This window comes from Oncorhynchus nerka, linkage group LG22 (assembly GCF_034236695.1).
Source record: "Oncorhynchus nerka isolate Pitt River linkage group LG22, Oner_Uvic_2.0, whole genome shotgun sequence".
Taxonomy (NCBI): domain Eukaryota; kingdom Metazoa; phylum Chordata; class Actinopteri; order Salmoniformes; family Salmonidae; genus Oncorhynchus; species Oncorhynchus nerka.
The window spans coordinates 102,037,554-102,061,888 of record NC_088417.1 but is presented as its reverse complement, the minus strand read 5'-3'; the positions used below and the strand labels follow the sequence as shown (position 1 = coordinate 102,061,888).

The window sequence follows — 24,335 nt, the reverse complement described above, 5'->3', positions numbered from 1 at the left end:
TAAAAAAGGTCAAATTCCCAGGACCACGAATACAAATTCCATCTAGACACCATTGGCCTAGAGCACACAAAAAACTGTACATACCTTGACCTGAACATCTTCAACAAAACTGTGAACGTTCCATCAAAGGAACATAAAATTCGACATACCAATTAGGATCTGGCTAAAAATACTTTTATCCGTTATAAAACCCATTGCCCTTTATGGTTGTGAGGTCTGGGGTTCACTCACCAATTAAGAATTCACTAAATGGGATAAACACGCGGCCGATACCCGCTAATTATCAAAATCCATAAAAGATCTGTTAAATTCTACAACCACCTAACAGGAAGCGATTCCCAAACCTTCCATAACAAAGCCATCACCTACAGAGAGATGAACCTGGAGAAGAGTCCCCTAAGCAAGCTGGTCCTGGGGCTCTGTTCACAAACACAAACACAACCCACAGAGCCCCAGGACAGCAACACAATTAGACACAACCAAATCATGAGAAAACAAAAAGATAATTACTTGACTCTTTGGAAAGAATTTACTAAAAAACAGAGCAAACTAGAATGCTATTTGGCCCTAAACAGAGAGTACACAGTGGCAGAATACCTGTCCACTGTGACTGACCCAAACTTAAGGAAAGATTTGACTATGTACAGACTCAGTGAGCATAGCCTTGCTATTGAGAAAGGCCGCTGTAGGCAGACCTGGCTCTCAAGAGAAGACAGGCTATGTGCACACTGCCCACAACATGAGGTGGAAACTGAGCTGTACTTCCTAACCTCCTGCCAAATGTATGACCATATTAGAGACACATATTTTCCTCAGATTACACAGATCTACAAAGAATTTGAGAGAGAGAGAGAGAGAGACGAGAGAGAGAGAGACGAGAGAGAGGAACAGAGGAGAGACGAAAGAGGAACAGAGAGGAGAGAGCGAAAAGGGGACAGAGGGGGGGGAGGGAGGGAGGGAGGGAGAGATAGACAGAGACAGAGAGAGCTCTACTGGAACACTCTAGTGGAGGGAGGGAGAGGTTCAACTGATGTTACCCATCTGCCATGTGCTTGTCTGCTGTTCTCAACGAAACAGCTCGGCCACTAAGTTCACCACTTGGACGTTGTTTTGTTAAAATACTCCCAGGTCACAGCTTGTCCGTTGCCTTATTTAAATACTCCCAGGTCACAGCTTGGACGTTGCCTTGTTTTGCCTTCGTTCTTCTTCGTTTGTTTATTACGAGTTAGCTGAATGAACCGTTTTATTTCTGTACCCCAGCTGTTCTCTGTCATGTCGTTCACACAGGTTCTGCTTTAAGTCATAACACTTACAGTTTAATAGACACGAAACTCCTAACAGATACTAGGGTTTTCATAAATCTTCTCAATACTGCGTGTTGTTGAAGTGAAGAAGCTCGTTTAAAGGAGATGTCTCGTGTGTGTTGATGCAGAACATGAACCGGATGCGCCAGATCTCGTCGGTGACGGCCAGTGAGCTCAAGTCCATGCAGGAAGACCTGAGCTTCAAGGAGACGGAGATGCACAAGTCCCAGAACACAGCCAAGGGTCTGTCTTCAGGTTAGTATAGTCCCACAACACAGCCAAATCAAATCAAATTTTATTTGTCACATACACATGGTTAGCAGATGTTAATGCGAGTGTAGCGAAATGCTTGTGCTTCTAGTTCCGACAATGCAGTAATAACCAACAAGTAATCTAACTAACAATTCCAAAACTACTGTCTTATACACAGTGTAAGGGGATAAAGAATATGTACATAAAGATATATGAATGAGTGATGGTACAGAGCAGCATAGGCAAGATGCAGTAGATGGTATCGAGTACAGTATATACATATGAGATGAGTATGTAAACAAAGTGGCATAGTTAAAGTGGCTAGTGATACATGTATTACATAAGGATGCAGTAGATGATATAGAGTACAGTATATACGTATGCATATGAGATGAATAATGTAGGGTATGTAACATTATATTAGGTAGCATTGTTTAAAGTGGCTAGTGATATATTTTACATAATTTCCCATCCATTCCCATTATTAAAGTGGCTGGAGTTGAGTCAGTGTGTTGGCAGCAGCCACTCAATGTTAGTGGTGGCTGTTTAACAGTCTGATGGCCTTGAGATAGAAGCTGTTTTTCAGTCTCTCGGTCCCAGCTTTGATGCACATGTACTGACCTCGCCTTCTGGATGATAGCGGGGTGAACAGGCAGTGGCTCGGGTGGTTGATGTCCTTGATGATCTTTATGGCCTTCCTGTAACATCGGGTGGTGTAGGTGTCCTGGAGGGCAGGTAGTTTGCCCCCGGTGATGCGTTGTGCAGACCTCACTACCCTCTGGAGAGCCTTACGGTTGTGGGCGGAGCAGTTGCCGTACCAGGCGGTGATACAGCCCGCCAGGATGCTCTCGATTGTGCATCTGTAGAAGTTTGTGAATGCTTTTGGTGACAAGCCGAATTTCTTCAGCCTCACGATGCGGTCTGTGTGAGTGGACCAATTCAGTTTGTCTGTGATGTGTATGCCGAGGAACTTACTACCCTCTCCACTACTCTCCACTACTGTTCCATCTTCTGTGGATAGGGGGGGTGTTCCCTCTGCTGTTTCCTGAAGTCCACAATCATCTCCTTAGTTTTGTTTACGTTGAGTGTGAGGTTATTTTCCTGACACCACACTCCGAGGGCCCTCACCTCCTCCCTGTAGGCCGTCTCGTCGTTGTTGGTAATCAAGCCTACCACTGTTGTGTCGTCCGCAAACTTGATGATTGAGTTGGAGGCGTGCATGGCCACGCAGTCGTGGGTGAACAGGGAGTACAGGAGAGGGCTCAGAACGCATCCTTGTGGGGCCCCAGTGTTGAGGATCAGCGGGGTGGAGATGTTGTTGCCTACCCTCACCACCTGGGGGCGGCCCGTCAGGAAGTCCAGTACTCAGTTGCACAGGGCGGGGTCGAGACCCAGGGTCTCGAGCTTGATGACGAGCTTGGAGGGTACTATGGTGTTGAATGCCGAGCTGTAGTCGATGAACAGCATTCTCACATAGGTATTCCTCTTGTCCAGATGGGTTAGGGCAGTGTGGTTGAGATTGCATCATCTGTGGACCTATTGGGGCGGAATGCTAATTGAAGTGGGTCTAGGGTGTCAGGTAGGGTGGAGGTGATATCATCCTTGACTCGTCTTCATGAGAGCTCATGTTGCGCAACATTTCTATAGGCTATGCAATTGTGTGAGAAAACAGAGTGATGGCCTCTATAGCATCCCACAACTGTCCAAGACTATGTTTGGAATATTTATTTATTGAACAGAATAGAAAGTTTTGTACTTTGGAGGAGAGTAGATTGACATAAGCTAGTGCTTTTGCTGTTCGTTAGGCTTACTTATCTTGTTGGCTGACGAAAAGTAAATGTGGACAGTTTTTTCCCAATATCTTCAATATGCATTGGATCAGGACGCAGTTGCATCCCTGATGAGTGGTAATGTAACGGTGGAGGCTATATTACATGGATTTACTGTGAAGGTGGAGGCTATATTACATGGATTTACTGTGAAGGTGTAGGCTATATTACATGGATTTATTGTGAAGGTGTAGACTATATTACATGGATTTATTGTGATGGAGTAGACTATATTACATGGATTTATTGTGATGGTGTAGACTATATTACATGGATTTATTGTGATGGTGTAGACTATATTACATGGATTTACTGTGATGGTGTAGACTATATTACATGGATTTATTGTGAAGGTGTAGACTATATTACATGGATTTATTGTGAATGTGTAGACTATATTACATGGATTTATTGTGATGGTGTAGGCTATATTACATGGATTTATTGTGAAGGTGTAGACTATATTACATGGATTTATTGTGAAGGTGGAGGCTATATTACATGGATTTATTGTGATGGTGTAGACTATATTACATGGATTTATTGTGAAGGTGGAGGCTATATTACATGGATTTATTGTGAAGGTGTAGGTAGACTATATTACATGGATTTACTGTGATGGTGTAGACTATATTACATGGATTTATTGTGATGGTGTAGACTATATTACATGGATTTATTGTGATGGTGTAGACTATATTACATGGATTTATTGTGATGGTGTAGGTAGACTATATTACATGGATTTATTGTGAAGGTGTAGGTAGACTATATTACATGGATTTATTGTGATGGTGTAGACTATATTACATGGATTTACTGTGATGGTGTAGGTAGACTATATTACATGGATTTATTGTGAAGGTGTAGGTAGACTATATTACATGGATTTACTGTGATGGTGTAGACTATATTACATGGATTTATTGTGATGGTGTAGACTATATTACATGGATTTATTGTGATGGTGTAGACTATATTACATGGATTTATTGTGATGGTGTAGACTATATTACATGGATTTACTGTGATGGTGTAGACTATATTACATGGATTTATTGTGATGGTGTAGACTATATTACATGGATTTATTGTAATGGTGTAGACTATATTACATGGATTTATTGTGATGGTGTAGACTATATTACATGGATTTATTGTGATGGTGGAGGCTATATTACATGGATTTATTGTGATGGTGTAGACTATATTACATGGATTTATTGTGAAGGTGTAGACTATATTACATGGATTTATTGTGATGGTGTAGACTATATTACATGGATTTATTGTGAAGGTGGAGGCTATATTACATGGATTTATTGTGAAGGTGGAGGCTATATTACATGGATTTACTGTGAAGGTGGAGGCTATATTACATTTACATCATTACATTTAAGTCATTTAGCAGACGCTCTTATCCAGAGCGACTTACAAATTGGTGCTTTCACCTTATGACATCCAGTGGAACAGCCACTTTACAATAGTGCATCTAGGTCTTTTAAGGGGGGGGGGGGGGGGGTGAGAAGGATTACATTTACATTTACTTTATCCTATCCTAGGTATTCCTTAAAGAGGTGGGGTTTCAGGTGTCTCCGGAAGGTGGTGATTGACTCCGCTGTCCTGGCGTCGTGAGGGAGTTTGTTCCACCATTGGGGGGCCAGAGCAGCGAACAGTTTTGACTGGGCTGAGCGGGAACTGTACTTCCTCAGTGGTAGGGAGGCGAGCAGGCCAGAGGTGGATGAACGCAGTGCCCTTGTTTGGGTGTAGGGCCTGATCAGAGCCTGGAGGTACTGAGGTGCCGTTCCCCTCACAGCTCCGTAAATCCATGTAATATTACATGGATTTACTGTGAAGGTGTAGACTATATTACATGGATTTACTGTGAAGGTGGAGGCTATATTACATGGATTTACTGTGAAGGTGTAGGCTATATTACATGGATTTACTGTGAAGGTGTAGACTATATTACATGGATTTACTGTGAAAGTGTAGACTATATTACATGGATTTACTGTGAAGGTGGAGGCTATATTACATGGATTTACTGTGAAGGTGGAGGCTATATTACATGGATTTACTGTGAAGGTGGAGGCTATATTACATGGATTTACTGTGAAGGTGGAGGCTATATTACATGGATTTACTGTGAAGGTGGAGGCTATATTACATGGATTTACTGTGAAGGTGGGGGCTATATTACATGGATTTACTGTGAAGGTGGAGGCTATATTACATGGATTTACTGTGAAGGTGGAGGCTATATTACATGGATTTACTGTGAAGGTGGAGGCTATATTACATGGATTTACTGTGAAGGTGGAGGCTATATTACATGGATTTACTGTGAAGGTGGATGCTATATTACATGGATTTATTGTGAAGGTGGAGGCTATATTACATGGATTTATTGTGAAGGTGGAGGCTATATTACATGGATTTATTGTGAAGGTGGAGGCTATATTACATGGATTTATTGTGATGGTGTAGCCTATATTACATGGATTTATTGTGATGGTGTAGACTATATTACATGGATTTATTGTGATGGTGTAGGTAGACTATATTACATGGATTTATTGTGATGGTGTAGGTAGACTATATTACATGGATTTATTGTGATGGTGTAGGTAGACTATATTACATGGATTTACTGTGAAGGTGTAGGCTATATTACATGGATTTATTGTGATGGTGTAGGTAGACTATATTACATGGATTTACTGTGATGGTGTAGACTATATTACATGGATTTATTGTGATGGTGTAGGCTATATTACATGGATTTATTGTGAAGGTGGAGGCTATATTACATGGATTTATTGTGAAGGTGGAGGCTATATTACATGGATTTATTGTGAAGGTGGAGGCTATATTACATGGATTTATTGTGAAGGTGGAGGCTATATTACATGGATTTATTGTGAAGGTGGAGGCTATATTACATGGATTTATTGTGAAGGTGGAGGCTATATTACATGGATTTATTGTGATGGTGTAGACTATATTACATAGATTTATTGTGATGGTGTAGGTAGACTATATTACATGGATTTACTGTGATGGTGTAGACTATATTACATGGATTTATTGTGATGGTGTAGGTAGACTATATTACATGGATTTATTGTGAAGGTGGATGCTATATTACATGGATTTATTGTGAAGGTGGAGGCTATATTACATGGATTTATTGTGAAGGTGGAGGCTATATTACATGGATTTATTGTGAAGGTGGAGGCTATATTACATGGATTTATTGTGATGGTGTAGACTATATTACATAGATTTATTGTGATGGTGTAGACTATATTACATGGATTTACTGTGATGGTGTAGACTATATTACATGGATTTATTGTGATGGTGTAGGTAGACTATATTACATGGATTTATTGTGAAGGTGGATGCTATATTACATGGATTTATTGTGAAGGTGGATGCTATATTACATGGATTTATTGTGAAGGTGGAGGCTATATTACATGGATTTATTGTGAAGGTGGAGGCTATATTACATGGATTTATTGTGAAGGTGGAGGCTATATTACATGGATTTATTGTGATGGTGTAGCCTATATTACATGGATTTATTGTGATGGTGTAGACTATATTACATGGATTTATTGTGATGGTGTAGACTATATTACATGGATTTATTGTGATGGTGTAGGTAGACTATATTACATGGATTTATTGTGAAGGTGGAGGCTATATTACATGGATTTATTGTGAAGGTGGAGGCTATATTACATGGATTTATTGTGATGGTGTAGCCTATATTACATGGATTTATTGTGATGGTGTAGACTATATTACATGGATTTATTGTGATGGTGTAGACTATATTACATGGATTTATTGTGATGGTGTAGGTAGACTATATTACATGGATTTATTGTGATGGTGTAGGTAGACTATATTACATGGATTTACTGTGAAGGTGTAGGCTATATTACATGGATTTATTGTGATGGTGTAGGTAGACTATATTACATGGATTTACTGTGATGGTGTAGACTATATTACATGGATTTATTGTGATGGTGTAGACTATATTACATGGATTTACTGTGAAGGTGTAGGCTATATTACATGGATTTACTGTGATGGTGTAGACTATATTACATGGATTTACTGTGATGGTGTAGACTATATTACATGGATTTATTGTGATGGTGTAGGTAGACTATATTACATGGATTTATTGTGATGGTGTAGACTATATTACATGGATTTATTGTGATGGTGTAGACTATATTACATGGATTTACTGTGAAGGTGTAGGCTATATTACATGGATTTATTGTGATGGTGTAGGTAGACTATATTACATGGATTTACTGTGATGGTGTAGACTATATTACATGGATTTATTGTGATGGTGTAGGTAGACTATATTACATGGATTTATTGTGATGGTGTAGACTATATTACATGGATTTATTGTGATGGTGTAGGTAGACTATATTACATGGATTTATTGTGATGGTGTAGGTAGACTATATTACATGGATTTATTGTGATGGTGGAGGCTATATTACATGGATTTATTGTGATGGTGTAGGTAGACTATATTACATGGATTTATTGTGAATGTGTAGACTATATTACATGGATTTATTGTGATGGTGTAGGTAGACTATATTACATGGATTTATTGTGATGGTGTAGACTATATTACATGGATTTATTGTGAAGGTGGAGGCTATATTACATGGATTTATTGTGATGGTGTAGACTATATTACATAGATTTATTGTGAAGGTGTAGACTATATTACATGGATTTATTGTGATGGTGTAGACTATATTACATAGATTTATTGTGAAGGTGTAGACTATATTACATGGATTTACTGTGAAGGTGGAGGATATATTGAACTTTTAAAAATGTAGATGTTCCAAAAGGTTTGAATCAGTGTCACGTAGATTATATATGGAAGCCAAGATATGCTAAATGTGTTAGGTGACTTAATGAGAACCGCTGACCGAACAGAAAGGAAACCCAGCCCCAACAGTAAGGATGATGTCTACAAACACTCTATAGGCTGAAATGAGAGATATCTCTCTGAATACCGACGAAGTAGTGTGCCTGATTGATATGGTACAGAAGGTTTTACAGTAACGTCTTGATATTGAAAACTTACGACTAAGAAGTTTCATGGAATCTGTGTTCAACTCGGCACAATGTGCGTTACTGCTTGGACCGTCATTCTTACTTTCCCCAGTTTCCTCCTTGCTGATACAGTACGCATCAGATCCATCTCTACCTTATCTTCCTGACTACACGATAAGCAATCGGCAGAGGATGAGGACACTACACTGTCAACACGCGCAGACACACATTGTTAGGCTAAGACTGGACTATATAGCTACAGCCGCCCACACTGATCAGATCGTCTCCCAGCCCCCCGTTTCCTCCTCGTAAGTGAGTTTATTTATCAAATACACAGCTGGCTCAGAGCCAGGGGTTTCCTTCCTTTGTCTTCAGCCTCACAGCGTAATGCTGTTCCCTCTAAATAATGTCTTATCAACATAACGCTGTTCCCCCTAAATAATGTCTTATCACTGAAACGGTCTAAGTCCCAAATAGAAACCTATTCCACAAATAGTGCACTGCTTTATGGCTCTGGTTAAAAGGGACTATGTAGGGAATAGGGTGCCAGTTGGGATGCAGCCACTGCCAAAGCCACCCGCTAGGCTGCTACATGTCCTTGATCCTACTGTTCTGAGCCAGAGAAACATTGTTCCTTTCACTAGTCTGTCTTTCATCAGTGGGCTTTTCCTTTCACAGCTCAGTGAAAATAGCTCCGAGTCAATCTTACAGAAGTGAAATAATGACACTTGCTTTTTGAGGTAAATGATCAGGCCACGCTGGTGTTTTTTGTAACTTCATAACAATTGTAATCCTACTCTCTACATCATTAATAAAACAGGCGATTGTCTGTGCACTACCCAGCGGCCCAATGTGTCTGTGTATGTGAGGCAGGGATTCCTGGGGGGAGAGAGAGAAAGGCCCTAACCCCAGGAGGAAGCTCTAGAGAATGCACAGAAGTGCTGATGGGGCACTTTACTGCTCTGTACACAGCAGCAGCTCCCCCTCCACTGGCTGGGTCTGGGGCGCAACGCTATCAGTAGGAACCGGGCTGCTTCCCCTTCCTGCTCTCAGACCCTGCCTGCCCCAGCACAGCTCCCTGTCTTTGGTCCCTGCCCCCAGCCTCTGCCCTCTGCTCCAAATCATTCTCCCAGACCCTGCGGGGCCCCTGTTCCAGCCCCCAAGCCCAGACTCAGGCTTCCCCAGCACATGCCTGTCTCAGCCTGCCTCTGTCCCAGCCTGCCCATGTCCCAGCCTGCTTCTGTTCCTCCCTGTCCCAGCCCGCCCCTGCCCCATCCGGCCTCTGTCCCAGCCCCTGCCCCAGCCCGCCCCTGTCCCAGCCCGCCCCTGTCCCAGCCCCTGCCCCATCCGGCCTCTGTCCCAGCCCGCCCCTGTCCCAGCCCCTGCCAGAGTGCTTTCTCCTGCCCCATCCGGCCTCTGTCCCAGCCCGCCCCTGCCCCATCCGGCCTCTGTCCCAGCCCGCCCCTGTCCCAGCCCGCCCCTGTCCCAGCCCCTGCCCGAGTGCTTTCTCCTGCCCCATCCGGCCTATGTCCCAGCCCGCCCCTGTCCCATCCTGCCTCTGTCCCAGCCCGCCCGCCCGACCGTCTTCCCCTTTCCCCAGACCCCGCCTTCCCCAGAGCCTGGGCCCTTAATCTCTATTGACCTCTAGCTCTGTCCTGTCATCAACATAAATCTTTCTGGTTTCATCCAAGGTGGGATGATAATGGGCTAGCTCTAAGGCTGTAGAAGGCTCTAAGGATCTTACATTTACATGTTAGTCATTTAGCTCTTATCCAGAGTCAGTGAGTCATTTAGCAGACACTCTTATCCAGAGTCAGAGAGTCATTTAGCAGACGCTCTTATCCAGAGTCAGAGAGTCATTTAGCAGACGCTCTTATCCAGAGTCAGAGAGTCATTTAGCAGATGCTCTTATCCAGAGTCAGAGAGTCATTTAGCAGACACTCTTATCCAGAGTCAGTCATTTAGCAGAAACTCTTATCCAGAGTCAGTCATTTAGCAGACGCTCTTATCCAGAGTCAGAGACCTCAGCCACGCTCAAGGTACTAAACGACATCATAACCGCCATCGATAAAAGACAGTACTGTGCAGCAGTCTTCATCGACCTTGCCAAGGCTTTCGACTCTGTCAATCACCATATTCTTATCGGCAGACTCAGTAGCCTCGGTTTTTCTGATGACTGCCTTGCCTGGTTCACCAACTACTTTGCAGACAGAGTTCAGTGTGTCAAATCGGAGGGCATGCTGTCCGGTCCTCTGGCAGTCTCTATGGGGGTGCCACAGGGTTCAATTCTCGGGCCGGCTCTTTTCTCTGTATATATCAATGATGTTGCTCTTGCTGCGGGCGATTCCCTGATCCACCTCTACGCAGACGACACCATTCTATATACTTCCGGCCCGTCCTTGGACACTGTGCTATCTAACCTCCAAACGAGCTTCAATGCCATACAACACTCCTTTTGTGGCCTCCAACTGCTCTTAAACGCTAGTAAAACCAAATGCATGCTTTTCAACCGTTCGCTGCCTGCACCCGCACGCCCGACTAGCATCACCACCCTGGATGGTTCCGACCTAGAATATGTGGACATCTATAAGTACCTAGGTGTCTGGCTAGACTGTAAACTCTCCTTCCAGACTCATATCAAACATCTCCAATCTAAAATCAAATCTAGAGTCGGCTTTCTATTCCGCAACAAAGCCTCCTTCACTCACGCCGCCAAACTTACCCTAGTAAAACTGACTATCCTACCGATCCTCGACTTCGGCGATGTCATCTACAAAATAGCCTCCAACACTCTACTCAGCAAACTGGATGCAGTTTATTACAGTTCTCTGCTGCCTGTGACTGGAACGAATTGCAACATTTGCTGAAGTTGGAGACTTTTATCTCCCTCACCAATTTCAAACATCTGCTATCTGAGCAGCTAACCCGATCGCTGCAGCTGAACATAGTCTATCGGTAAATGGCCCACCCAATTTTACCTACCTCATCCCCATACTGTTTTTATTTATTTACTTTTCTGCTCTTTTGCACACCAATATCTCTACCTGTACATGACCATCTGATCATTTATCACTCCAGAGTCAGAGAGTCATTTAGCAGACGCTCTTATCCAGAGTCAGTCATTTAGCAGACGCTCTTATCCAGAGTCAGTCATTTAGCAGACGCTCTTATCCAGAGTCAGTCATTTAGCAGACGCTCTTATCCAGAGTCAGAGAGTCATTTAGCAGACGCTCTTATCTAGAGTCAGTCATTTAGCACACGCTCTTATCCAGTCAGAGAGTCATTTAGCAGTCGCTCTTATCCAGTCAGAGAGTCATTTAGCAATCGCTCTTATCCAGTCAGAGAGTCATTTAGCAGTCGCTCTTATTACATTTACATTTAAGTCATTTAGCAGACGCTCTTATCCAGAATCAGAGTCATTTAGCAGACGCTCTTATCCAGAGTCAGAGAGTCATTTAGCAGACGCTCTTATCCAGAGTCAGAGAGTCATTTAGCAGACGCTCTTATCCAGAGTCAGAGAGTCATTTAGCAGACGCTCTTATCCAGAGTCAATGAGTCTGTGTATTCATCTTCAGATAGCTAGGTGGGACAACCACATATCACAGTAAGTACATCTTACTGTTAGTTCACAGGAGCTGTTCAGCTCTTCTCTGTCCTGGAACAACCTTCACCCTGAAGCAAGGTCAGAGTTCCTGCCCATTTTCCCAAAAACATCTTCAATCCTCAAGAGTATTTTAAATTACACTCTCTATCTAGGGTTTGGGTTTGATCATAGCCTGAATGTAGGGAGGGGCGAGAGACCAGAGGTGGCAGAACAGAGTGCTTGGGTTGGGGTGTAGGGTTTGATCATCGCCTGAAGGTAGGGAGGCCCAAGAGACCAGAGGGGGCAGAACAGAGTACTTGGGTTGGGGTGTAGGGTTTGATCATAGCCTGAAGGTAGGGAGGGGTGAGAGACCAGAGGTGGCAGAACAGAGTGCTCAGGTTTGGGGTGTAAGGTTTGACCAGAGCCTGAAGGTAGGGAGGGGCATTTCCTCTTTCTGTTCTGTAGGTAAACACCATGGTCTTGTAGTGGATGGGTTGGGGTGTAGGGTTTGACCAGAGCCTGAAGGTAGGGAGGGGCATTTCCTCTTGCTGTTCTGTAGGTAAACACCATGGTCTTGTAGAGGATGTGAGTTTTGACTGGAAGCCAGTGGAGTGCGGAGGAGGAGTGGGGTGATGTGGGAAGGTCAAACACCAGACGGGCTGCAGCGTTCTGGATAAGTTGCAGGGGTTTCATGGCACAAGCGGGGAGCCCAGCAAACAGCGAGTTGCAGTAGTCCAGATGGGAGTTGATAAGTGCCTGGATTAGGACCTGCGCCACTTCCTGTGTGAGTTAGGGTTGTATTCTACAGATGTTGTAGAGCATGAACCTGCAGGAGCGAGTCACTGCTTTGATGTTTGCAGAGAATGACAGGGTGTTGTCCAGGGTCACGCTAAGGTTCTTTGCACTCTGGGAGGGCGACACTGTGGAGTTGTCAACCATCATGGAGACGTCTTTGAGCGGGCAGGCCTTCCCCGGGAGGAAGAGCAGATCCCTCGTCGAGGTCGAGCTTGAGGTGGTGGGCCGACATCCAAGCTGAGATATCTGTCAGGCATGCAGAGATGCATGTCGCCACCTGGGTGTCAGAAAGGGGGAAGGAGAAAAGTAGCCATCCGCATAGCGATGACGGAGGCGATTAACTTGGTGTATGGAGAGAAGAGGAGAGGGCCTAGAGGCAAGCCCTGGGGGACACCAGTCATAAGAGTGTGTGGTGCAGACACAGATCCTCGCCACAACACCTGGTAGGAGTGGCCTGCCAGGTAGGATGCGATCAAAGCGTGCAGAGCCAGAGGCACCCAGCCCTGAGAGGTTGGACAGGAAGATCTGATGGTTCACAGTGTTGAAGGCATCGGATAGATCTAGGAGGATGAGAACAGAGAAGAGAGAGTGAGATTTGGCAGAGTGGAGAGACTCTGTGACAGAAGAGCAGTATCGGTTGAGTGACACATCTTGAAGCCTGACTTGTTAGGGTCAAGAAGATCCTTCTGAGAGCGATAACGAGAGAGTTGGTCAGAGACACCACGCTCAAGTGTTTTGGAAAGAAAAGGGATAACGGTCTGTAGTTTTTGACGTCAGAGACACCACGCTCAAGTGTTTTGGAAAGAAAAGGGATAACGGTCTGTAGTTTTTGACGTCAGAGACACCACGCTCAAGTGTTTTGGAAAGAAAAGGGATAACGGTCTGTAGTTTTTGACGTCAGAGGCGTTGAGTGTTGGTTTCTCGAGGAGGGGAGTGACTCGGGCCATTTAGAAGTCAGAGGGGACACAGCCAGTGGTCAGGGATGAGGAAAGTGAGGAATGGGTCTGGAGAAGGGAGGGGATTTTTTAAAATATATATATATATATTTTTTACCTTTATTTTCCTAGGCAAGTCAGTTAAGAACAAATTCTTATTTTCAATGACGGCCTAGGAACAGTGGGTTAACTGCCTGTTCAGGGGGCAGAACGACAGATTTGTACCTTGTCAGCTCGGGGATTCGAACTTGCAACCTTTCGGTTTCTAGTCCAACGCTCTAACCACTAGGCTACGCTGCCGCCAATGGGGTCGGCAGGAAGGTTGTCGGGCGGCCGGACCTCACTAGTCGCAGGATTTCATCTGGAGAGAGAGAGGTCAATGCGGAGGGTAGTTCTGTGTGAGTTGGAGACTCAATAGGCTGAGTGGGACCAGTGGACTCAATAGGCTGAGTGAGACCAGTGGACTCAATAGGCTGAGTGAGACCAGTGGACTCAATAGGCTGAGTGAGACCAGTGGACTCAATAGGCTGAGACCAGTGGACTCAATAGGCTGAGACCAGTGGACTCAATAGGCTGAGACCAGTGGACTCAATAGGCTGAGACCAGTGGACTCAATAGGCTGAGACCAGTGGACTCAATAGGCTGAGACCAGTGGACTCAATAGGCTGAGACCAGTGGACTCAATAGGCTGAGACCAGTGGACTCAATAGGCTGAGACCAGTGGACTCAATAGGCTGAGACCAGTGGACTCAATAGGCTGAGACCAGTGGACTCAATAGGCTGAGACCAGTGGACTCAATAGGCTGAGACCAGTGGACTCAATAGGCTGAGACCAGTGGACTCAATAGGCTGAGACCAGTGGACTCAATAGGCTGAGACCAGTGGACTCAATAGGCTGAGACCAGTGGACTCAATAGGCTGAGACCAGTGGACTCAATAGGTTGAGTGAATGAGTGGGACCAGTGGACTCAATAGGCTGAGACCAGTGGACTCAATAGGCTGAGACCAGTGGACTCAATAGGCTGAGACCAGTGGACTCAATAGGCTGAGACCAGTGGACTCAATAGGCTGAGACCAGTGGACTCAATAGGCTGAGTGAATGAGTGGGACCAGTGGACTCAATAGGTTGAGTGAATGAGTGGGACCAGTGGACTCAATAGGCTGAGTGAATGAGTGGGACCAGTGGACTCAATAGGCTGAGTGAATGAGTGGGACCAGTGGACTCAATAGGCTGAGTGAATGAGTGGGACCAGTGGACTCAATAGGCTGAGTGAATGAGTGGGACCAGTGGACTCAATAGGCTGAGTGAATGAGTGGGACCAGTGGACTCAATAGGCTGAGTGAATGAGGAACCAATGTTATCAACTTTCTTTTTAAAGTGGTTGACAAAGTCATCCTCCAAGAGGGAGGATGTGGAGGATTAAGGAGAAGGTGGAAAATAGAGGCAGAAGCTTGAAATTTAGAGTGCTAGAAAGTGGCATTATCAGCAGATAGCGAGGAAGAGAAGGTAGAGAGGAGGGAGTGGAAGGACGATAGGTCCTCAGGAAGTTTTTCTCAATTTTCGCTGAGCTGCCCGCAGCCCTGTTCTGTAAGCTCACAATTAGTCACTCAGCCATGGAGCAGGAGGAGAGGGCCGAGCTGGCCAGGAGGAAAGGGGACAGTGCGAGTCTTGGGATACGGAAAGGGAGAGTTGAAGAGGCAGAATGAGGAGACCGGTGGGAGAAGGATTTAGCAGAAGGGAGAGATGATAGGAGAGAGTAGTGGGAGAGACTGAGTGAAGATTGTGACGGCGCATGACCATCTGGGTATGGGCTGAGTGGTTAGGGTTGGAGGAAAGGGAGACAGAAAAGGAAACAAAGACCTGGAGGGGTTTGCAGTAAGATTAGTAGGTGAACAGCCTCTAGTAAGATGTGAGTTGGAGGGTACTGGGAAAGGCTGAGGTCAAAAATGGAAAGGAGGGGAAAACGAGAGTTGGACAGAAATGAATCGAAGGCAGACGTGGGGAGGTTGAAGTCGCCAAGTACCAAGAGTGGTGAGCCATCGTCAAGGAAATTAGCTTATGAAGTTGTCAATCTCATTGAGGAACTCTTTAAGGGCACCTGGTGGGCAATAGATGACAACAACGTTAAGGTTGAGTGGACAAGTGACAGTGAAAGAATGGAATTCAAATGAGGAGATGGACAGGTGAGAGAGGGAGAAAAGGTGAGAGGGAGAAAAGGTGAGAGGGAGAAAGAGAACATCTCCACTGAGTAGCCCTGTACCACCACCGTGACGACCACAAGCTCTCGGACTATGAGAGAAAACAGATGAAATGAGAGCAGCTGGAGTCGCAGTGTTCTCTGGGTAATCCATTCCTCTGTCAGGGCCAAACAGTCAAGGGACTGAAGGGCAGCCTAGGCTGAGATGAACTCAGTATTCTCTGGGTGATCCAACAGTCAAGGGACTGAAGGGCAGCCTAGGCTGAGATGACCTCAGTGTTCTCTGGGTGATCCATGCCTCTGTCAGGGCCAAACAGTGAAGGGACTGAAGGGCAGCCTAGGCTGAGATGAACTCAGTGTTCTCTGGGTGATCCATGCCTCTGTCAGGGCCAAACAGTGAAGGGACTGAAGGGCAGCCTAGGCTGAGATTAACTCAGTGTTTTTGACAGCAGATCGGCAGTTCCAAACGCTGCCAGAGACACAGAATTCAACATGGGGTTGTGCACACAGGGTCCATTACATTAGAAGAGTTGCAGCCAAACGGTGGAGAGCTTCTATAAAGCCTACAGGGAGAGGAGAGAACAGGTACAGAACACACACATAGTTGAGAGAGCTTCTGTAAAGCCTACAGGGAGAGGAGAGGACAGGTACAGAAAACACACACATAGTTGCCAAAGATACAACAGAGCAAAATGAGACCATCTGTAAATAACTAGGTAAGATACTGACAGAGAGAGTAAATAACTAGGTGAGATACTGACAGAGAGTGTAAATAACTAGGTGAGATACTGACAGAGAGTGTAAATAACTAGGTGAGATACTGACAGAGAGAGTAAATAACTAGGTGAGATACTGACAGAGAGAGTAAATAACTAGGTGAGATACTGACAGAGTGTAAATAACTAGGTAAGATACGGACAGAGAGAGTAAATAACTAGGTGAGATACTGACAGAGAGTGTAAATAACTAGGTGAGATACTGACAGAGAGTGTAAATAACTAGGTGAGATACTGACAGAGTGTAAATAACTAGGTAAGATACTGACAGAGAGTAAATAACTAGGTGAGATACTGACAGAGAGTGTAAATAACTAGGTGAGATACTGACAGAGTGTAAATAACTAGGTGAGATACTGACAGAGAGTGTAAATAACTAGGTGAGATACTGAGAGAGAGAGTAAATAACTAGGTGAGATACTGAGAGAGAGAGTAAATAACTAGGTGAGATACTGACAGAGAGTAAATAACTAGGTGAGATACTGACAGAGAGAGTAAATAACTAGGTGAGATACTGACAGAGAGAGTAAATAACTAGGTGAGATACTGACAGAGAGAGTAAATAACTAGGTGAGATACTGACAGAGAGAGTAAATAACTAGGTGAGATACTGACAGAGTGTAAATAACTAGGTGAGATACTGACAGAGTGTAAATAACTAGGTGAGATACTGACAGAGAGTGTAAATAACTAGGTGAGATACTGACAGAGTGTAAATAACTAGGTGAGATACTGACAGAGAGTGTAAATAACTAGGTGAGATACTGACAGAGAGTGTAAATAACTAGGTGAGATACTGACAGAGAGAGTAAATAACTAGGTGAGATACTGACAGAGAGAGTAAATAACTAGGTGAGATACTGACAGAGAGAGTAAATAACTAGGTGAGATACTGACAGAGATAAATAACTAGAGTGTAAATAAATAACTAGGTGAGATACTGACAGAGAGAGTAAATAACTAGGTGAGATACTGACAGAGAGAGTAAATAACTAGGTGAGATACTGACAGAGAGAGTAAATAACTAGGTGAGATACTGACAGAGAGAGTAAATAACTAGGTGAGATACTGACAGAGTGTAAATAACTAGGTGAGATACTGACAGAGAGTGTAAATAACTAGGTAAGATACTGACAGAGTGTAAATAACTAGGTGAGATACTGACAGAGAGAGTAAATAACTAGGAGATACTGACAGAGAGTGTAAATAACTAGGTGAGATACTGACAGAGAGAGTAAATAACTAGGTGAGATACTGACAGAGAGAGTAAATAACTAGGTGAGATACTGACAGAGAGAGTAAATAACTAGGTGAGATACTGACAGAGAGAGTAAATAACTAGGTGAGATACTGACAGAGAGAGTAAATAACTAGGTGAGATACTGACAGAGAGTGTAAATAACTAGGTGAGATACTGACAGAGAGAGTAAATAACTAGGTGAGATACTGACAGAGAGAGTAAATAACTAGGTGAGATACCAACGAGAGAGAGTGGAGCCTTTCTCTCTTTCCTTTCTGGATGAACCGTCTTAGTTTTGCGACGCACCCGCCGCTGAGAAAACAGGGGTGACTGAAGTACTAACATTGCTAATTACCTAGCAGAGGTGAAGAGCACCTCTCCCTGTACTAATTTCTGATTACCCAATGAGAGATGAATCCACTCCCCTCTCCAAATTAGCCACTGATTACCAAAACAAGTCACAAATTGCCCCGCCCCCTTGAGCCTGATTGATGTGTCAACAACTATCTGCAAAATGCTGAGTAATCAGCAGTTCATACACCAAGTAGTCCACTGGGAAGACAGGCAGTAGTTCATACACCAAAGTAGACCAGTACTAGACCACAACAGATAAAGACAGTACTAGACCACAACAGATAAAGACAGTACCAGACCACAACAGATAAAGACAGTACTAGACCACAACAGATAAAAACAAAAAGACAGTACTAGACCACAACAGATAAAGACAGTACCAGACCACAACAGATAAAGACAGTACTAGACCACAACAGATAAAGACAGTACCAGACCACAACAGATAAAGACAGTACTAGACCACAACAGATAAAGACAGTACCAGACCACAACAGATAAAGACAGTACCAGACCACAACAGATAAAGACAGTACTAGACCACAACAGATAAAGACAGTACCAGACCACAACAGATAAAGACAGTACCAGACCACAACAGATAAAGACAGTACCAGACCACAACAGATAAAGACAGTACTAGACCACAACAGATAAAGACAGTACTAGACCACAACAGATAAAGACAGTACCAGACCACAACAGATAAAGACAAAAAGACAGTACCAGACCACAACAGATAAAGACAGTACTAGACCACAACAGATAAAGACAGTACTAGACCACAACAGATAAAGACACTACTAGACCACAACAGATAAAGACAGTACTAGACCACAACAGATAAAGACAGTACCAGACCACAACAGATAAAGACAGTACCAGACCACAACAGATAAAGACAGTACTAGACCACAACAGATAAAGACAGTACTAGACCACAACAGATAAAGACAGTACTAGACCACAACAGATAAAGACAGTACTAGACCACAACAAATAAAGACAGTACTAGACCACAACAGATAAAGACAGTACTAGACCACAACAGATAAAGACAGTACCAGACCACAACAGATAAAGACAGTACCAGACCACAACAGATAAAGACAGTACCAGACCACAACAGATAAAGACAGTACTAGACCACAACGGATAAAGACAGCACTAGACCACAACAGATAAAGACGAAAAGACAGTACTAGACCACAACAGATAAAGACAGTACCAGACCACAACAGATTAAGACAGTACTAGACCACAACAGATAAAGACAGTACTAGACCACAACAGATAAAGACAGTACTAGACCACAACAGATAAAGACAGTACCAGACCACAACAGATTAAGACCGTACTAGACCACAACAGATAAAGACAGTACTAGACCACAACAGATAAAGACAGTACTATACCACAACAGATAAAGACAGTACCAGACCACAACAGATAAAGACAGTACTAGACCACAACAGATAAAGACAGTACTAGACCACAACAGATAAAGACAGTACTAGACCACAACAGATAAAGACAGTACTAGACCACAACAGATAAAGACAGTACTAGACCACAACAGATAAAGACAAAAAGACAGTACCAGACCACAACAGATAAAGACAGTACTAGACCACAACAGATAAAGACAGTACTAGACCACAACAGATAAAGACAAAAAGACAGTACTAGACCACAACAGATAAAGACAGTACCAGACCACAACAGATAAAGACAGTACTAGACCACAACAGATAAAGACAGTACTAGACCACAACAGATAAAGACAGTACTAGACCACAACAGATAAAGACAGTACCAGACCACAACAGATAAAGACAGTACCAGACCACAACAGATAAAGACAGTACTAGACCACAACAGATAAAGACAGTACTAGACCACAACAGATAAAGACAGTACTAGACCACAACAGATAAAGACAGTACCAGACCACAACAGATAAAGACAAAAAGACAGTACCAGACCACAACAGATAAAGACAGTACTAGACCACAACAGATAAAGACAGTACTAGACCACAACAGATAAAGACACTACTAGACCACAACAGATAAAGACAGTACTAGACCACAACAGATAAAGACAGTACCAGACCACAACAGATAAAGACAGTACCAGACCACAACAGATAAAGACAGTACTAGACCACAACAGATAAAGACAGTACTAGACCACAACAGATAAAGACAGTACTAGACCACAACAGATAAAGACAGTACTAGACCACAACAAATAAAGACAGTACTAGACCACAACAGATAAAGACAGTACTAGACCACAACAGATAAAGACAGTACCAGACCACAACAGATAAAGACAGTACCAGACCACAACAGATAAAGACAGTACCAGACCACAACAGATAAAGACAGTACCAGACCACAACAGATAAAGACAGTACTAGACCACAACAGATAAAGACAGTACTAGACCACAACGGATAAAGACAGCACTAGACCACAACAGATAAAGACGAAAAGACAGTACTAGACCACAACAGATAAAGACAGTACCAGACCACAACAGATTAAGACAGTACTAGACCACAACAGATAAAGACAGTACTAGACCACAACAGATAAAGACAGTACTAGACCACAACAGATAAAGACAGTACCAGACCACAACAGATTAAGACCGTACTAGACCACAACAGATAAAGACAGTACTAGACCACAACAGATAAAGACAGTACTATACCACAACAGATAAAGACAGTACCAGACCACAACAGATAAAGACAGTACTAGACCACAACAGATAAAGACAGTACTAGACCACAACAGATAAAGACAGTACTAGACCACAACAGATAAAGACAGTACTAGACCACAACAGATAAAGACAGTACTAGACGACAACAGATAAAGACAAAAAGACAGTACAACAGACCACAACAGATAAAGACAGTACTAGACCACAACAGATAAAGACAGTACTAGACCACAACAGATAAAGACCACAACAGAAAAGACAGTACTAGACCACAACAGATAAAGACAGTACCAGACCACAACAGATAAAGACAGTACTAGACCACAACAGATAAAGACAGTACTAGACCACAACAGATAAAGACAGTACTAGACCACAACAGATAAAGACAGTACCAGACCACAACAGATAAAGACAGTACCAGACCACAACAGATAAAGACAGTACTAGACCACAACAGATAAAGACAGTACTAGACCACAACAGATAAAGACAGTACTAGACCACAACAGATAAAGACAGTACTAGACCACAACAGATAAAGACAGTACCAGACCACAACAGATAAAGACAGTACTAGACCACAACAGATAAAGACAGTACTAGACCACAACAGATAAAGATAAAGACGAGTACTAGACCACAACAAATAAAGACAGTACTAGACCACAACAGATAAAGACAGTACTAGACCACAACAGATAAAGACAGTACCAGACCACAACAGATAAAGACAGTACCAGACCACAACAGATAAAGACAGTACCAGACCACAACAGATAAAGACAGTACCAGACCACAACAGATAAAGACAGTACTAGACCACAACGGATAAAGACAGCACTAGACCACAACAGATAAAGACGAAAAGACAGTACTAGACCACAACAGATAAAGACAGTACCAGACCACAACAGATTAAGACAGTACTAGACCACAACAGATAAAGACAGTACTAGACCACAACAGATAAAGACAGTACTAGACCACAACAGATAAAGACAGTACCAGACCACAACAGATTAAGACCGTACTAGACCACAACAGATAAAGACAGTACTAGACCACAACAGATAAAGACAGTACTATACCACAACAGATAAAGACAGTACCAGACCACAACAGATAAAGACCGTACTAGACCACAACAGATAAAGACAGTACTAGACCACAACAGATAAAGACAGTACTAGACCACAACAGATAAAGACAGTACTAGACCACAACAGATAAAGACAGTACTAGACCACAACAGATAAAGACAGTACTAGACCACAACAGATAAAGACAAAAAGACAGTACCAGACCACAACAGATAAAGACAGTACTAGACCACAACAGATAAAGACAAAAAGACAGTACTAGACCACAACAGATAAAGACAGTACCAGACCACAACAGATAAAGACAGTACTAGACCACAACAGATAAAGACAGTACTAGACCACAACAGATAAAGACAGTACCAGACCACAACAGATAAAGACAGTACCAGACCACAACAGATAAAGACAGTACTAGACCACAACAGATAAAGACAGTACTAGACCACAACAGATAAAGACAGTACTAGACCACAACAGATAAAGACAGTACTAGACCACAACAGATAAAGACAGTACTAGACCACAACAGATAAAGACAGTACCAGACCACAACAGATAAAGACAGTACCAGACCACAACAGATAAAGACAGTACCAGACCACAACAGATAAAGACGGTACCAGACCACAACAGATAAAGACAGTACTAGACCACAACGGATAAAGACAGCACTAGACCACAACAGATAAAGACGAAAAGACAGTACTAGACCACAACAGATAAAGACAGTACCAGACCACAACAGATTAAGACAGTACTAGACCACAACAGATAAAGACAGTACTAGACCACAACAGATAAAGACAGTACTAGACCACAACAGATAAAGACAGTACCAGACCACAACAGATAAAGACAGTACCAGACCACAACAGATAAAGACAGTACTAGACCACAACAGATAAAGACAGTACTAGACCACAACAGATAAAGACAGTACTAGACCACAACAGATAAAGACAGTACCATACCACAACAGATAAAGACAGTACTAGACCACAACAGATAAAGACAGTACTAGACCACAACAGATAAAGACAGTACTAGACCACAACAAATAAAGACAGTACTAGACCACAACAGATAAAGACAGTACTAGACCACAACAGATAAAGACAGTACCAGACCACAACAGATAAAGACAGTACCAGACCACAACAGATAAAGACAGTACCAGACCACAACAGATAAAGACAGTACCAGACCACAACAGATAAAGACAGTACTAGACCACAACGGATAAAGACAGCACTAGACCACAACAGATAAAGACGAAAAGACAGTACTAGACCACAACAGATAAAGACAGTACCAGACCACAACAGATTAAGACAGTACTAGACCACAACAGATAAAGACAGTACTAGACCACAACAGATAAAGACAGTACTAGACCACAACAGATAAAGACAGTACCAGACCACAACAGATTAAGACCGTACTAGACCACAACAGATAAAGACAGTACTAGACCACAACAGATAAAGACAGTACTATACCACAACAGATAAAGACAGTACCAGACCACAACAGATAAAGACAGTACTAGACCACAACAGATAAAGACAGTACTAGACCACAACAGATAAAGACAGTACTAGACCACAACAGATAAAGACAGTACTAGACCACAACAGATAAAGACAGTACTAGACCACAACAGATAAAGACAGTAAGAACAACAGATACCAGACCACAACAGATAAAGACAGTACTAGACCACAACAGATAAAGACAAAAAGACAGTACTAGACCACAACAGATAAAGACAGTACCAGACCACAACAGATAAAGACAGTACTAGACCACAACAGATAAAGACAGTACCAGACCACAACAGATAAAGACAGTACCAGACCACAACAGATAAAGACAGTACCAGACCACAACAGATAAAGACAGTACTAGACCACAACAGATAAAGACAGTACTAGACCACAACAGATAAAGACAGTACTAGACCACAACAGATAAAGACAGTACCAGACCACAACAGATAAAGACAGTACCAGACCACAACAGATAAAGACGGTACCAGACCACAACAGATAAAGACAGTACTAGACCACAACGGATAAAGACAGCACTAGACCACAACAGATAAAGACG

At 43.1% G+C, this 24,335-nt stretch overlaps 1 protein-coding gene across 1 annotated transcript in view; it reads left to right on the top strand.

Annotated features, from left to right (window-relative positions):
- The window catches only part of ift74 (intraflagellar transport 74), a 103,174-nt gene that overhangs the window by 62,607 nt on the left and 16,232 nt on the right, over positions 1–24,335 (top strand). Inside the window, exon 16 of the mRNA XM_065007667.1 lies at positions 1,433–1,559. Within this exon, the coding sequence (XP_064863739.1) occupies positions 1,433–1,559 (127 nt within the window). The remainder of the gene's footprint in view (positions 1–1,432; positions 1,560–24,335) is intronic.